At 42.0% G+C, this 16,744-nt stretch overlaps 1 protein-coding gene across 6 annotated transcripts in view; it reads right to left on the bottom strand.

Moving 5' to 3' along the window:
* NRP1 (neuropilin 1) overlaps positions 1-16,744 on the bottom strand; it is a 137,746-nt gene that overhangs the window by 73,581 nt on the left and 47,421 nt on the right. For all 6 annotated transcript variants that reach the window (XM_059911479.1, XM_059911495.1, XM_059911504.1 and 3 more), the window contains 2 exons: positions 8,443-8,624; positions 2,356-2,583 (listed from right to left, as the gene is read on the bottom strand). In XM_059911479.1, the coding sequence (XP_059767462.1) occupies positions 2,356-2,583; positions 8,443-8,624 (410 nt within the window). The remainder of the gene's footprint in view (positions 1-2,355; positions 2,584-8,442; positions 8,625-16,744) is intronic.

Consider the following 16,744-nt stretch of genomic DNA (forward strand, 5'->3'; position numbering starts at 1 on the left):
CCAGGAGGACACAGTCTTTCATTCTGCCTAAAAAAGCGTGAGCTGGGGCTTCCCTGGTGGCGCAGTGGTTGAGAGTCTGCCTGCCAATGCAGGGGACGCGGGTTCGAGCCCTGGTCTGGGAAGATCCCACATGCCGCGGAGCAACTGGGCCCGTGAGCCACGACTACTGAGCCTGTGCGTCTGGAGCCTGTGCTCCGCGACAAGAGAGGCCGCGATAGTGAGAGGCCCGCGCACCGCGATGAAGAGTGGCCCCCGCTCGCCGCAACTAGAGAAAGCCCTCCCACAGAAACGAGACCCAACACAGCCAAAAATAAAAATAAATAAATAAATAAATAAATTTAAAAAAAAAAAAAAAAAAGCGTGAGCTGTGATGCTGGTGTATGCTGGACGAGACCAGATAAATACTAACAAATACACGATCACATTTTTCATATTCCAAAGCCAGTTTTCTCTGGGAATAAGTCAAACACAGCATAGTTTAAAACATGGGTGAACTGCAAGGCTGACAACCTGTATTGTTAATTGTTCTTCCCTTCAACTCAGTGATTTTCTAGAGCCAGAAAATTACTACTTTGGAAAACCCTTGACACTAATAACAATGTGCTCCTTTCTACATAAGTTGGTTGATTGGACCTTCTTTTCAGATGTCAATTTAAATATAAGTTCTAGAAAGGAAGGCTGCAAATTTGGATTGTGAACAAATAAACCCATTATTAAATGTTCCAACTATTATTACAATACTATTATAATACTGTTTTCCTAATTATCCGATTGAATACTTGGAAATCAATCAGTGCTCTGTTTGGGCAAATCTCATTACTTAATGAAGGAGTTCCGATAAGATCATCATAACCCTATTTATATGGTAAAAAAGCAAAGAAGAGGCTAAAGTAATGATAACTCAGCCATGCGCTCCAATGACAACATAAGCTTTCTCTAAACCCAGATTTTCTCCAGTGTTTTCTACTACTGAGGAACATACCTAAACTGAATTACACTGATCATTTTCATCTCATTTCAAAGACAAAGGCAATGTCTTTCACGTTATACTAGCTCTTCGTTTACAGTTTACTTAAATATTCTTTCCTCCATCTTGATAATAATATCTGACTATTTCATAGATGGCTCCAAAGCTCTAATTGCATGATTCGTAAGAACTTCCAAGCCGCCCTTTCTGATCTGTGCAGTGTGTGTTCTCCAGAGAAATCTTACTATTAAACCAGACTAAACACAAGACAAGCAATGCAGCTGCAACAGATTATTTGATATTATCTCCCTCTGTTCAGAACTTGGGTGTGTATTTTTGCCATTCACCTTCTAGCTCACAAGGGTCGAAATGGAGAACTTTCACTTAGCTGGCCACATGGCTACCTCCTCCGCCTCCTTCAAATCTTTCTCACTTTCTTAATAAGGTCTGACCTGACTGCCCTATTTAAAAACTCCCCCCATCCCTCTCCCCTAACCTTAGTTCTTCTCATGCCTTTACTCTACTTTTTCTTCTTTTCTTTTTCTTTTTGTTTGTTTATAGCACTTCTCGTCTTCTAACATTCCATACACATACTTCATTTGTCTGTAATGTGCCCTGTTTATTACCTCATTCCCCCTGGTAGAATCTAAACAGGGCAGCCAGCTTTGCTTTGTTTGCCAAGAGGCTAGAACAGTGCCTGGCCCATGGCAGGTGCTCAATAAATATATTTTTTGAATGGACGATGCATTCAGATGATAGGAACAAGGTGTACCAAAGATGTACTGAGGCGATTTGAATCCCCAAAGATAAAAATTACCTAGAGAGCAGACAAGGAATCCATCTAAATGAGGAATGTCCAAATGTTCTCCTCCTTCCTTTCCTAAATTTCTAAATGTTTTGGTAGCATAATAGATGTGTATTTCACTGTTACAATTTTAGCAGGTACTTAACCTCTCTGGCCCTTAGTCTCTGCATTTACAAAATGAATGGTTTGATTTAACTGATGTCTTAAGAGCTCACCCTCTGATGAGTTTATGAATTAATGACCTATAGGCAAGTCACTGAAATGAGCAAAATACTTAAGTCAGGAAAACCATGGATTGGTCCCAGTTTTGTCACCAAAATAGTTATAAGACCTTGCATAGACTTTTAGGCCTCCGTTCCCTCATCTATAAAATGAAGGCATTAGATTAGAAAGTTATCAAGTCTTTTTGGGCTCAAATATTTCGTCACGGCTCTGCATAAAGAAAGTTACTGTTTTGCTTTGTTTTGCCTCCTCCTTTTGAGCTACTTTTTAAAGTGATGCATGTGTCATGATGCTTGTAAAAGGATCCCAGGACTCTTCCCCCAGATCCTTCCTTTTTGGGGGTGCTTCCTGCCATTCTTACCATCAGGGAATCCATCCCAGATTTCCAGCCGGTCATAGCGGCAAAACATCCCCCCAGGAGGATTTGAGTCAGCCTCCAGGTCAAAGCTTTCAAATTCCAGGATAATCTCCGACATCTTTGGTGCAAAGATAATATAGGTGCATTCTAGGCTGTTGGGATATTTTTCAGGGAATCCTGGGGACTTTATCACCCCACTAGGTGTTGTGTAGTTCTGGGAACATTCAGGACCTATAAGTAAAAGAAAAAAGGAGCAAAGTGAAAATTCCACTTAAACGACCTTACCAAGAAATAACCTGGGCAAAGACGGTTTATCTTTCTAATAAAAGCCCACCATTATAATCACAGTCCTAATCACTCCTTACTCAGCCTTTTCACAGTGGTGATAGGTATGGAAAGTCAAGTTCAGATTTATTGTGTTCACCTTAGTTTTCCATTTGTGTGGAGCAATTTAAAAACTTCTGCTGTTGTAGAGAAAAAAAAAATGACAAATACAAAATCATGTGGGAACATTGAAAGAGTAAGCTACAGAAATCTCGACAGAGCCCTAGAGAAATAATTACAGCCCCTTCAAGCTTAAATCTTTAAATCTTGAGGCTGACAGCCCTTTACTGGTGAAATAGAACATTTACAAAGGCGAGGGAGAGGATTCAGTGGAGGGAATTTGGGTTTCAGATTCCTACACCAGTGACTCAGTAACTCTACCAGATGTGACCTCTGCCTCTTTGACAAACCAAATGTGAAAGGTAATTCGTACATGTACGCAGGGTGAGTGACTCATTTGGAACGGTGTTGACACAGGTGTGCCAGTAAACTGTGGGTGTTAGTGGGGGCATGGTAAACTGGGATGCAGGTCCTGTGGCTACAAGTCACCTGATACCAATGTTGACATCCTAACCTTCTCCAAAGTATCAGATACAGTACAGGAGGCCATTCTAAAATGTTAATATGTATGTGTATGTGTTAATGTATATATTTATAACGTGTAATTTAAATGACGGTTCAGTGTTATCACGACAACAAATTACAGTGATCTGTAATTTAAATTACATATATTTAAATTATGTCATCCTTATGACTACATGAATAACCACAATTTCGGTTCATGGAATGAGCACTGAATAGGGTGTTATTCACCACACAATTGAAAACTGCCCATCTCCAAGGACAGGGACATCAGCCTATCAGCTTCTGCCCCTTATCACCACCACTGCTGCCCTGATTGTCAAAGAGCTCTTAGGGCTCCCTGGGAAACAGAGATGGCCTGACCCTTTTGAATCTCAGGATCCAATCTGGGGATGTTCAGTTCAACAATTCTTTTCCCGGACCGTTGCCTCACTGATGGGGACCCTGCGAGAAAGTGTAAGGATTCAACTCTAAATAAGGAGGCTTGTTGAGCTTTTTCTTAACTAAATATTCTTCCAAAGTGCCAAGTACTAAAGGCAACATATTAGGCATTAATACACATTAAATTTAACTAGCAGATCTCTATTTTTAGTGGCGAGGGCTAATAAGCTGAATCTCCTCCTCAGCGCATCTGGCAGCCTGTTGAAAAAACAAATCAAATCGCTTTCTCCCCATGCACGTATTAGATAGCCGTGGCCCTGGAGGCGAAGAAGAAGACTACTTCGTAGACGGCACAATAAACCTGGTTGGTAGAGTTCTGCCTTGAATACCTTCCCAAGCCTTCTACGATGGGGCTCACCCTTTAGCACGATGGCCTCGAATGCTTATCTATTCGATTCTGGTTAAAAAGTTATTACCATGTGACATTTTGCCATGTCAATTTCAGGTAAAGAGATTGTGAAATGTGCATCTAATTTATAATATGCTTCTAAGCTATTTGGTGGCTTCTGAGATGACTATGACAATTTGTCATTAATTGACAAAGTCGTTTATATGTAGGTAATTGGGAACCCTTTAGAATTTGATTTCCAAGATGTAGGAACAGTGACTCTGGAGACCTCCAACCTCCTCCCTGGGGATTTGGCTGGCAAAGCAAACAGGAGAGTTTAATGCAGGTTCCAATATTTTCTCCTTCTTAAAAAAATAAAATTACCCAGGTTAGGTTAAGATTTAATGAGAGAAAAACAATGACAGGAATTAAGGGCATAATTTCAAAATCAAATAAATCCCCATGCTTTCACTGTATATCCTTGTCGTGTCAGATCCCTTTAGAAGCTAGCCCAGGCTTTCTAACGTATTTTGACAAAGGCTGGGGACCTTCCATGGGGAAGTGGAAGAGAGCTGGATGGGGCACCAGGAGCTCTGAGCTCTAGTCCCGCCTTTATCACTGACCTGCTGTGTAGCCTCCGTGGCCTCTGAACCTTCCTGGTCCTCAGATGCTGTACATCACAAATGGGAGGTGGGCTTTAGGATTTGAAAAAAATTCCTTTCAAACTCAAAGCTTCTGTAATTTCCTACTTCCTCCATTCTACATCAAAATTTGTTTTACTCGGTTCCTTAATCCCTGTTGTATAAGTTTGCCACAGTTGAGTGAGCACTTCCCCAAAAACGATGAGGGCGGGAGTGGGTTGAGGGATCCCATGGTGAATACACAAGCCGTAAACAGGACTAAGGGCGAGCAGCTGGTGTGCCCAGGAGTGAGTGAGCTACTGGGGTGAGGGGTGCACACACAGCACTGGCAGCCGGTGACACCATGCTTTCCCCGCTATTTGTAAGACTGAGAGCGTCCTGTGTAGCCACAGGCATCCACATTTCGCTGTTAAGGACCATAAGGATGGATAATGATAAGAGCTAAAATATTCCCTTTGGAATTATTATTAAATGTACAGACTTTTAGTCAAATAATGTATGAAGTGACCAATCCCGCTCTCAATAAATGCTACCCCCTCCCTCACTGAGACCCACGGGAAATGGATACGGCTTCTTCCAGCGTCTGGGCCTGGATGGCCCAGACCCAGGGAAGGACAGGGGCAGAGTGGGAGGTGTGCAGGCTGGGGTTTCCTAGAGAAATTTCTTTCAGTGAATGGAAATCATTTTAGGGCTGGTAGCCCAAGGTTTTAGCATCTGGGAAGAGACCTGCAGAAGGGGAATGTGGTACCCGAGGAGAGAACTAGGGTGTCCAGGGGGCTCCAGGAGGCATGGGGAAGAGGTGAGGACTGGCCACCACTGTCAGGCAAAGGTGGTCCTCTAGAAATGCAGCCCTAGGGATGCAGAAATGGCCCTGTAATCTACTGTCAGAAAACCTCAAGGTCAACAAGTGAAAAATTAAGGTATTGGTTCAACTATGATTAGTCTAATTTATGTGTTTTGAGGAAACTTGAAATTGCTGCAGCCTGGAAGAAGTGCTATGTTTTCAAAAGAATGGAGATTCTATAACATCATTAAATGGCTTTAGAGGAAAGAACGCTCGTGAACCTGTCTATGTGTTCGTGAATGTATTCTCCTAGTTCATGATTTTATGGAGTATCTATAAGGACTACAATATGTGCAATGAGTGAGAAAGAAAGATGTTTTCTTTGCATTTTTTAGGTGGTACCAATTTAGTTGGGAAATGATACATGCACACATGAAGAAATTTGGAAATACTCAGGAAAAACATTTGGTTAGTGAAACATAGTGTGTGTGTGTATATATATACATACAGTTTGTATATGTGTATATTTGTGTGTGTATCTATAAGGGACAAGCTGGGTACAAGTGTAGGAAAATAAAAAGTACATTAATTAAGAGGAATAAGCTTAGAGCCTGGTTTCCATGGAGGTTAAAGGCTTAAACCAGAAGAGAGGGAGGGCTGTGCAATCTGGATAAAGCACCCCCTTTATCTATGTAACAGCTAGTGTGCACTGGATGCATCTTCTGGAACAGGCACCGGCTACATGTTTTCATTTCAACTGATCTTCACAAAGAGCCTGTGCTATATACCGTCATCCACTTTTCAGATGAGGAATCCAAAGCTCTGAACACTCACACAGATGGTCAGTAGCCGAATCAAAATTCACATGCAGGTCTGCGGGACCTCACTAAGCACACCAACCTGGGGCAGGAAGCCAGGTTGTGGGTTTGTGAGAGTGAAGCCGGGAAGGTTGGGAGCAACTGATGTCAAGGCTTGAGCTTGACCTTGGAGAACTTGACCTGACAGGTGACAGACACCTGCCATAGGTATTTTGGGGACCGTAGTTTGATGACTATTTGAGAAGCTGTGTTAGGATATGATAACATGGGGATAACCACAAGGCAGGCTTGTCTGGTCAATGGCAGTGGACGTGGAAAGGAAGCTGTGACTCTCTCTCTTTTTAACTGAGGTATAGTTGATTTACAAGATTATAACAGGTTCAGGTGTACAGCACGGTGATTCAAGATTTCTGAAGCCATTACTCTTTGAGACTTTTGGACAAAAATCCAAAAGAACTGGCAGCCATATTGGATGTAGGGAGGCAAGAAGAGAAAGAAGAAAATAAGGCTTCGAGTCTCAAGGACGGCATTAAGGGGAAAAAAGGGGGGAAATCACGGTGCATCTGAGACTAACAGAAGTGTGGGGATGAGTTCATCTGGAAGGAAGCTGAAGAATTGTTAATGACTCAGGAAGGATCTCGCTCTTTCTCCATCCACCATCTTCATATCTTTGAGAAACACTGACAATGAAAAGTTATTCTTGCCTCCTTTTCTGACACTTTCTTTCTTTGATGCTGTCACATGCAGGTCAGCAAGCAAATGTGTGTGTTTGTGCATGTGTGTACATACACATACGTGGATTTATATAGGTCCAACAGCTTTCAACACAAGGAAATATGTCCATATGTAATCATGTGAACACACTGAGGTCCTATGTCTTCTGTTATTTATACTAAAGGTTTTCTAAGCATGTGCCCAGATGAATTTCTGAAGAAAGTTCTCTCCATCTATCCGCATTTATATGGGACAGTACCAGATTTCTTTGAAATTTAAAGAAGTTGTGCCAATGCTCCCAGAAACACTTAAAACTCTCTTTTTTGTTGTTCTCGGTGGCCACCAACCCAGAGGATCTTAGGCTTTTGTATTTGGTGTGGCTGGATTTATTTCTATTAAATAAGGCTCTTTTTCCTATATTCCAGGACAATACATTTAAATCTTGAGCCTCTGTCCCTGGAAGGTCTCCCACACATTAATATCCACTTAAAAGGGAAGGCTGAATTGAGCACACAGCAGGAACCTACAGGCTGTTGTGAAAAACAGTGACATCCAGACAAAGCTACAATTTTTATCAATTGATATGTGTGTTTAATTCCTCAAAGCTGGGAGACTATACATTCTCAGATTCTATCCCATCCCAATATATACCATTGTGACAGAAGATTAGTAAGTGATTCTTCTGGAGAGGGCAACTGATAATTATTTTGGAAGGGGAATGCCATTTAAAGCATTACTATTTTGCTTCCTCCAGGAAGTTCTTTCCCCAACCATGCCTCCATCAATAGAAAGCCTCTTCTTCTTCCAATAGCTTTAGAAACTCTAAGGCTAGTGGACTACTGCTTTGCTTTTCCTGGGAAATACCAGTTTTGAATTTTGCAATAAAATAAAGCAAAGAGGCAAGAGGGAGGGGATATGGGGATATATGTATACATATAACTGATTCACTTTGTTTTACAGCAGAAACTAACACAACATTGTAAAGCAATTATACCCCAATAAAGATGTTAAAAAAAGAATAAACTTAAATGAGATGTTAAAAAAAAAAAGGGAAGATGTGCATGACTTTAAGGTAAGAGAGACTCATGCATTTTTAACTAAAGAAATTAAACTTCAAGAGTAGATCAAACTTATTTTTGAATAGGAAAGATAAGAATAAATGTTCTTAAAGGAGTTTTACAGAGTATATACCTTATAAACACTGGTCAGCATGTTAGAATGATGAAATTGTGATGCTTAAAATACATTTTAAAAGTTTTTTTAAACATGCTTCCTCCATACACTGGGTAATTTTCCTTTGTTTAAAGTATTTTCCAACATTTTTGTAATGGGAATATATGACTTTTTACCAAAAGTTTAAAAACGTTACTCCTTGTCTCTCTTTTCACTTTGTCTCTCACGAGCTCAAGCAATGTTAATGACCACTTCGTCACACTTGTTCTCCTGTAAGTTACTCACCTCTCTTGAAAATTTCATAACGTATGGAAAATCCTGCCCCGTGTGTCTCATAATCAGAGACAAATTTGATAAAGAGAAATGGCCCTGAAGACACGACAGGAGAAGGGGCAATCTTTCCACAGAACTTTCCCCATAAACGCCCATTTTCATTTTCTCCATCGATGACCTCCACGTAATCATACCTAAGACACAAAGATGGAAGAAAACATCAGGTTAACGAGAAAAGTCCTTTTAATGTCAGTAATTTAGAAACCAGCATTCTCCACCACCATCTGTCAGGAGCAAAACTGCTATCTGCATTCACTGCTGGATTTCATGGAGAGGGAAAAAAGTCTAGCAAAATGAAATAATTAAAATGGACTACATCATGCCCATATACATCATCTGGCAACACAGAACTATTAAGAATAATGGTGTCCATTATACTTGCAGACAATGTCAGTTAAAGTAACCAATTAACAAGAAAAAGGAAAATCTCATGAGCACAATTCTCTTTTATTAAATTGTGTTCCTTTGTCTAGGGTTGGGGGGTTGTCAATACATAATGCTATGCATTCTTTTCAAACTGTGAAGTTCTTTTAGGAATTCAAAATGTCTCCTTGGCTGGAGCTCTCCATAAATAATACTTTGATTTCTGTGAGCGACCCTCTAAACATATGGCCACAGAATAATAAACAGATTCTTTACTATTTAACTCAATTCCACTAAGCTCCAGGCTTCTTAGAAAAAAAAAAACTCTCTCAGTATCCACTGTGGTCAAAACACAGATCATCTTCTCCCCAAACTACAACTTGAATTGCAGAACATAATCTCTGCAAAGAAGAAAGTTTATTTAAAAATGGAAAGTAACTTTATTTACTACCAGCCTTATTACCTTTAAAGGAATATTGTCATTTGAAATGGAAATATGACACACTTGAAATCATCAAAGTGATATGATTTTTAAAAATTCAGGCTTAATAATACACTAAGCAGACAAATGATGAAGGAAGTAGCAATAAAATATTACCCTAAAGATTGCACTGAGATAATGCATGTGTTTGGACCATTTTTTTCTCTAAAAGGTGGAAATCCATCTCCAGTAAACTAGCATTCCCCCAGGAAAACAGGAAGATTTTTTTTTGTTCGGCATTATGTATTTCTTAGTGCCCTGCTCTTTCTTTTCGTTTTATTTGCCAAGTCACCTAGGAGCCAGATAATCTTCCATACTTCTTCTGGAACTGACATGAAGACATTACAATCCATTCATTGCAAAACATTATTTCTGTGTTTAACTTGGTTCAAAAGTCCTAGGATATATTAATTTCAGGAATGGCTAAAATATGACAGTAACATAAACTGTATCTGGCAATTTAAAAGAGATCAAAGTGTGGGAAATCTTCATGATGACCAATGTCATCCTTAGCAATCCTTTTCAAACTGTCCAGGACACATGACTTATGTTTACGTAAAGTCTCACGAGACAACTGCAAAGATGCTATCACGAGTTAAAGTGGACAGCTTAAGGCTCTCTAAATTAAAAATGACATTACCTCATCAGTTAAAATTGTGCCAGCTTTGTGTATATCAAGAAGAAAAGAAAGCTGACACTGAATGAATGAAGCACTAGTGTATGTGAATTATTGTACTAACTGAATTTCCTCTGCTGCATCTGCTGATTCCAGGAGTAAAATCACTGGCCGGCTAGCATCTCTGTCCCTTTGCAAAACTATGGAGCTACACAGAGGAATTGTTTGTTTCTCTAGACACTGGGAGATGCTTTGCATGTTAAGACAAGACAAAGGAGGAGGAGAAGGAAGATGAAGACAGCGTTACCTTCAAAATCCTCAGTGACTTTTTATAGTCAACTGAGGGCAGCTGGAAAGAACCCCATCTCTGTACTCATGAAAGCCTCACAAGTTGGCATTTATGCAGTAATTCCTTTAATCTCTGCTGCTTCATTGACTAGACAGGTCTGCGTGGTTTGCCCCACGCTTGCTTATAATTTAACTGTGATTTGAGCTGTTGACTGCGTTTGGCCTGGCGACTATGCGTCCGGCTCTGCTCTATAGGCTTTTTACTTGCATCTCGACATGGTCTGAATACTAAGTGGCCACATCCTAGTGCATTTTGCCTTCCAGACACAAATAAGAGAGGTGGGTCAGGCATTCTGAAGAACTAAGGGCATTTCTGTGAGGAGACCTTTCTCCCAGGTATGACAGAACTCAGCTATTAGACTGCTGGGGAATTACAACAGTGGATGAAGCCAGTCTTTTAATTCACATTATCTTCTAGCAGTAAATACTAGGCTCTCCTCTTGGCAACAGTAAAAGCTATTTTGAAAAGGGGCAGCGGGACTGGATGCTCTCTACCCAGCAAGAGATAAATCATCGCATCTTAAGTGCCAATTTTAGGCAATGGGATTATTCAGGGATACAATAGTTACATTTATAAACTGGGATGCTGCTATCATTTTAGCACTTTCTACCATCCAACAGGGCCCCCAAATGTATCACAGATAGCAGTTCATGTAAATATTCAAGAGGGTGTATGCGTAAAAATTGCAAAGGGTGATACTGCCAAGGAAGTTAAGAAAGCAGCTTGCTTCTCCCTCTGGAGTTGAGACCAGTTCCACCCCATAAGTTTCTCGCTGGCAAACGTGGTGCCAGGAATGCAGCTGGTGTGCCAGCAACCCTCCCCAGAGACTAAATGTGTCGCCACAGCGACGCACCCAGCCTGCATTGGCCTGAGGCCCAGGATCCTGAGTTTGCAAATTTCGATCCCCCAGACGGCTGCACTGCTCTGTTACTGCTGCTGGCGCGGCAAGCACCACGTTCCTTGGGATGTTAAGATCCTCAGTCCTGGAACCAAAGACCTGCGCAGGTGAGCCTGGAGGTACCTATCCGACTCGCATCCCGAACCGACAAGCTCAGGCTGCGGGAGGAGATCTGGGGAATCTTGGGAATCGAATTCATAAAAGCTAGAGGAGGGATCACAAAGTTAACCCGTCTGTCCCTTTGGAGCCCAGCTCCGGAAAAAGAATGTTCCAGGTGACCAAGAGGCTGCGTCTGGGTCCAAAGAGCACTGCCCACCTGTACAGGAAAGCCTCCCTCAGACCTCACCTCCCCATGTTTCATCACAGGAACACCAACATCAGGTGGATTCAGCCATCTTCTCATCCCTCTCTTTTTTTAAATTTAAAAAAATTTTTGTTTTTGGCCGTGCCGCGCAGCCTGTGAGATCTTAGTTCCCCGACCAGGGATCGAACCCGGGCCCACTGCATTGGAAGCACGGAGTCCTACCCACTGGACCGCCAGGGAATTCGCCCCCTGCCCCCAATCTCTCTTCATCAATCTTCTACCTTAAACCTTTCCCTTCCTGCACTAATACTGGTAAAGCAGCCGACGTTTACTGGGAATAAGGCCTAGATCTCTCTACCTAACCTTCTTACAATTAAAGACACTTTCCCAAGGTTTCAGTTTTCGGGTGGGAGGCCCTGGGTGGCTCTTCCATGAGTATCCCTGGCTTTAAGCTCATGCTTCTCAAGCCCCACGCCCTCTTGCTTACATAAGCCCCGCTCTCACACTACCCAGGTATATGCGGGCGGTGAAAACATTTTGAATCCTAATAGTAATCACGAGTTTGGTTTCCCATAAGAGTGATAAAAGAATAAAGATTTCTTTCTAAGAATTCTTGAAAGGATTACTCAGAGATTTTTTTTTCTTCTGGAAAGTTTGAATTATGGTTTTAGGAAAATGGCCAAGGAAAGGGAAAAGTGATGGGAAAATGAGAAATGTCTTCAGTCACTAAAGAGTGGTTTGGGAGGCTTTCTAGGTATGCGGTGCTGAATTAGACGAATAGCACACTTTACTTAAGTCGGGTTTTCTCCTGTGAGTACAAATGACCCCTGACTCTATGGTGGGGCCTGTTAATGGGAAAAAACCCTGAATCCTCTGCAGGGTGTTGTCTGTACGGGGAGCTACTGTACCAACCCCCTCACAGCTTCTGGACATTCTCGAGGTGTTAGGAAGGGGGATTTTAGGTAATGGTGTCTTTTTAATCTCCTTCCAAGAGGCTCTCCCCTCACATGCATACGTACGTTAATAATGGAGAAATTCGATACCTGACATCATAAACCAGAGTGAGAAATGATGTTGGCTAACATAATTTTCACTTACAAAAATGTGTTTCTTTGGATCTTTGGTTTATTTTACACAAGGCATTAACAGCTATCCCAACTGAACAAGCTGTAAACGATTACTGTATTGTTGTCCAAGAATTACCTTCCCTCTTCTCCAGAAGAGAACAGATTTTTTTTTTCCCTCGGAGTATTAGAAAGAGGAGTTGGATATAAAAGTATACGATGATGGAGTTTGGAGGGGCCAATTAGTTTGCATTGGTGTTTCTGAGCAGTTTTACATGATCCACCCCCTAACCGTTCTGGCTTCCTTGCAAGGTTCTAATCAAGATAAATACATGAAAAGCCTTTTATAAGGTTCATAGACTCATGTAGTAAAAGCATTTTTAGAAATCTATTCAAAAGAAATAATCTGGAATAATGTCAAATATGTATGCAAAGAGTATTGCCTGAAGCTTTATAATAATGGGAAAAAATGGAAATAAGGCAGACAGGAAGATAAGAAGGAATTTACGTACATTCATATTGAGAAATATTATTCAGCCATTAAAAAGCATGTTCAACAAAAGATTTTTTATAACAAAGGAAAAATGCTCATGATAAGTAAGTGAAAAAAACTTAACACAGTATATCCTCAATTTTCATTCATATGAAGTAAAAGAACAGGAGGGAAATATGCAAGCTATTAACAAGTGCTTATCTCTGGGTAGTGAGATTATTTCTGTATTATTATTATTATTTCTGTATTTTTCAAGATTTTTACAATGGACAAGTATACTTTCTTAATCAAATTTATTTTGAAAAGCATTAACTACTTATATATGAAGTAGCAAATCAATACCTTATTGCCCAGCTAAGAATTTTATATTTCTTGGTCAGAAAACACTTTTTTTGATGTTTTATTTGGAAATAAATCAAAGGCTTTGCCTTTTGTTTTTAAAACAATGGGATCAATGAGGCTCCTTGTGTGATACATTTTTGGGGGGTACTAGAAAGTTAAAGTGAATCTGATTTGATCTCATACTTTCTGAAATGCTGGTAGTAATACTTGCCATTTGTACAGTAACTTCCCTGTTACAATATACTCTCAGATTATTGTCTAACATGGTCTTTACAGTAATCCCAGGAGGGAGATTGTTAGGTAGTACCATCCCAGAAGGAGCCCAGAGCAGTAGAAGCACCGGGCAGGAGACACATGAATGAAATAATTAGTATCTTTCCCACACTGCCCAGCGTGGGACAAGTTTGATTCTAGTATCTGCTCTTGTTACTCCCTTTCATACATACTTTTTGAGGGTGGGAGATGGGTATGGCTTATTATTTTAGAATTAGTCATGAACAACTGGTCAACTGGTCACTGTTGCTAGAAAATGCAACATCAATGAACACCTCATCGGTTGTTTTCTTAACAGTGTGCTTAGAGCTGTACAAACAAGCATCCTGGTGTGTGGAAAGGTATATGTGCAGGTGTGCATGTGAGAGATAGAGACAGAGACAGAGACAGGAAGAGTCCTTGCCTTTCAGGAGTCACGTGAGTTGAAAGTTTCAGTGGAGCTGATGGTGGCCACTGAATGGGATTCCTCCTGGAGCTATCCTGGTCCTCCCGCTCAGGCTAACGTTCAGGGCAGGGACCACGTGGCTAGAACCCAAGCCCAGTCTGGATAATAGAAATAGGAGTGGGGCTGAAAGGCAGCTGTAATTTCGTTCTCTCCCTAGTGCCAGCGCCCTGGGCCTGAACACAGATGGCTCCACTAAAGACGGGGCGGAGGTAGAGCCTGCATCCCCAGGATGGGTAGGTGGGAAGGGCAGGACCTTCTGACGACCCCCCAAGGCTGGAGCCAGCCTGGTGCAGCACCCCCAGGATGGAGCTGGCAAAGCCTAGATTCAGAGCGGGGAGAGGGCCTGAGCTCGCGGCACGGCGGAGAATCCCGCAGCACCTTCAGAGGGACAGAGAGGCTGACCTGCTCCTGTCCCTCCAGCCCCCGGGCCTGGGGTCAAATACCAATTTCTATGAAAGTCATTCTCAATCCCTACAAAATTTTAAAATTTGTACCGTGAACTGATATTTCTTTGTTTATTACATTGGCATAGTCCCCTCTCAAGTTTGTTTCTAGGTTTATAAAGTAATTGTTCCTTCATTAAAATAATGGCATGTATTTTTCCTAGAGATATATTTGCTCATGTATATATTATCTGTTTCTTCCTATATGCACCCTGTGGATTATGAGAGGATTGTAGGACATTAGCCTCGACCTGGGGCTCATTTGCATTTGTTAGAACACTTTCTAAAATTCAGTTTTTCTTACTTCTATTCTAGTAGTACTTTCCATACACCCCCGTGAGTCTAACTTCTAATCCACAGCATTATCACCTCTCTACCTGTCGTGTGTTTACGCGTATTTGCAGGACGTAAAACGCTATTGACGTTGTCTGCATTTTTTTCCAGTTGGACATAGCTGCCCGTGAGACATTGGCGTAGCAGGTTAGCATCTGAGTGGCATTTCCACTGCCCCACCGTCAAGTTCCTTCACTGATCTTATCGCCCACACTCAGGCTCCAGCTATGAGGAGACCGAGGGTCTAGCGTCTACTGAACTTCAAGAGCACAAGTGCCAGGGTGCAGGTGCGACCGCGGGCTGGCCTGGCCCACGCCACAGAGCCCAGGAGAGCCTGGTGCTAAACGATCAGCCAGCTTTGCTCCGTGGCTGCTGGATGTACTTCAGCCAAACCATCTCTCCAGCAACCTACTCCACCAATGGTAAATGGGACGTCAAACATCTCACCTTTCTTGGAACAAAAAGTTGCTGCAAACACTGTCTTTTGTTTAATGCCATTGGCCTCCTCAAAGGCCCACGTGGTGTTACTCTTGTTACTCGTGCACAGGCTTCCAGATCGTTCTCCTCCAGGAAGTTCCAACGCCATAGACTCCACCTGACACTTCTGCTGTGTGGCTCCTCTGATTAAAGCTCAGTAAAGATTTCTATATGAATGATAGTCAGGTAAACCCCTTCTCAAATAATCAGAGTACAGTAAAACTCATAAAGCTGATCTCACACATTAAAATTTTCATTTTTAAGCTTCTGTAATGCCTCAGGGCCATAATAATGAATATCAATAATTTTATTGCAGCCATAGAAAAATGGATCATTAATAGGTTAGATAATAACATAATATGTATAAGAGCGAACAGTCCCAGGAAATGAGGTATTACAAAAGTAAAGAAAGAAACATTTAAGGAAAAACTTTTACTGGAGTAAAAAGAAATATTAAATGGTTTTCACTGTAGTAATACAAAGGGATAATCAAAGGCAGTGGGTCACAGCTGGTCAAGACCAACTGGAAAGAAAGAAACTGAGATAATAAACATTCAGCAGGTAGCAGACAGCTTCCAGCTGCTGCATAACAAGTCACCCCAAAGGTAGGGGCTTAAAACAGCACACACTTATTAGCTCAGAGTCTGTAGGTCAGAAGTCTGGTCTGGCCTGGCTGGGGTCTCTGCTCAACGTATCACAAGATGGAAATCAAGTGTCTGCAGGGCCGCGTTCTTATCTGAGTTCCGTGTCCTTGTCACAGCTCACAGTGCTGTGCCGGAGTTCAGTTTCCTGCAGTTGTGGGACTGCAGCCCCCGTTTCCTTGCTGGCTGCCAACTGGGGGCTGCTCTCAGATCCCAGGGGCCACCCACCTTCCTTGCCACACCAGGGAGCTGGCCCTCTCCAGCTTCAAAGCCAGCAACAGAGACTTTCCCTCACATTGGATTCTTCCTATGCTTCAAAACTCCTCAGGAAAAGCTGAGTCCCTAGTGAGGGTTCACCTGATTAGGCCAGGCTCGCCCAGGATAACCTCCCTTTCTTGAGGCCAACTGATTTGGCAACTTAATTAAATCTGCAAAATCCCTGTACAGCAGCACCTGGATTAATAGGTGATTGAGTAACTGGGAGAAGATGTGTGTAACCAGGGGCCGAGGATCTTGGGATTCTGCCTGTCGCTCAGACCCAGCTCTGGATGGACGCATGGAGCTTGGAAGCTGCAGTACAAACCCAAGCAGCAGGGATTGTCCACTTACATCCCCTGGCAGGGCAAAGGCTAGAAGGATCCAGGGTAAGATGAAGAGCAGGGGTGGGAAACTGCACAAGGCTGGAAGCTATTTCAATGTTCTCAGGTCCCATCGGCTGTTGGTTTGAAAGCC

This window comes from Balaenoptera ricei, chromosome 2 (assembly GCF_028023285.1).
Source record: "Balaenoptera ricei isolate mBalRic1 chromosome 2, mBalRic1.hap2, whole genome shotgun sequence".
In the NCBI taxonomy this organism is placed as follows: Eukaryota; Metazoa; Chordata; class Mammalia; order Artiodactyla; family Balaenopteridae; genus Balaenoptera; species Balaenoptera ricei.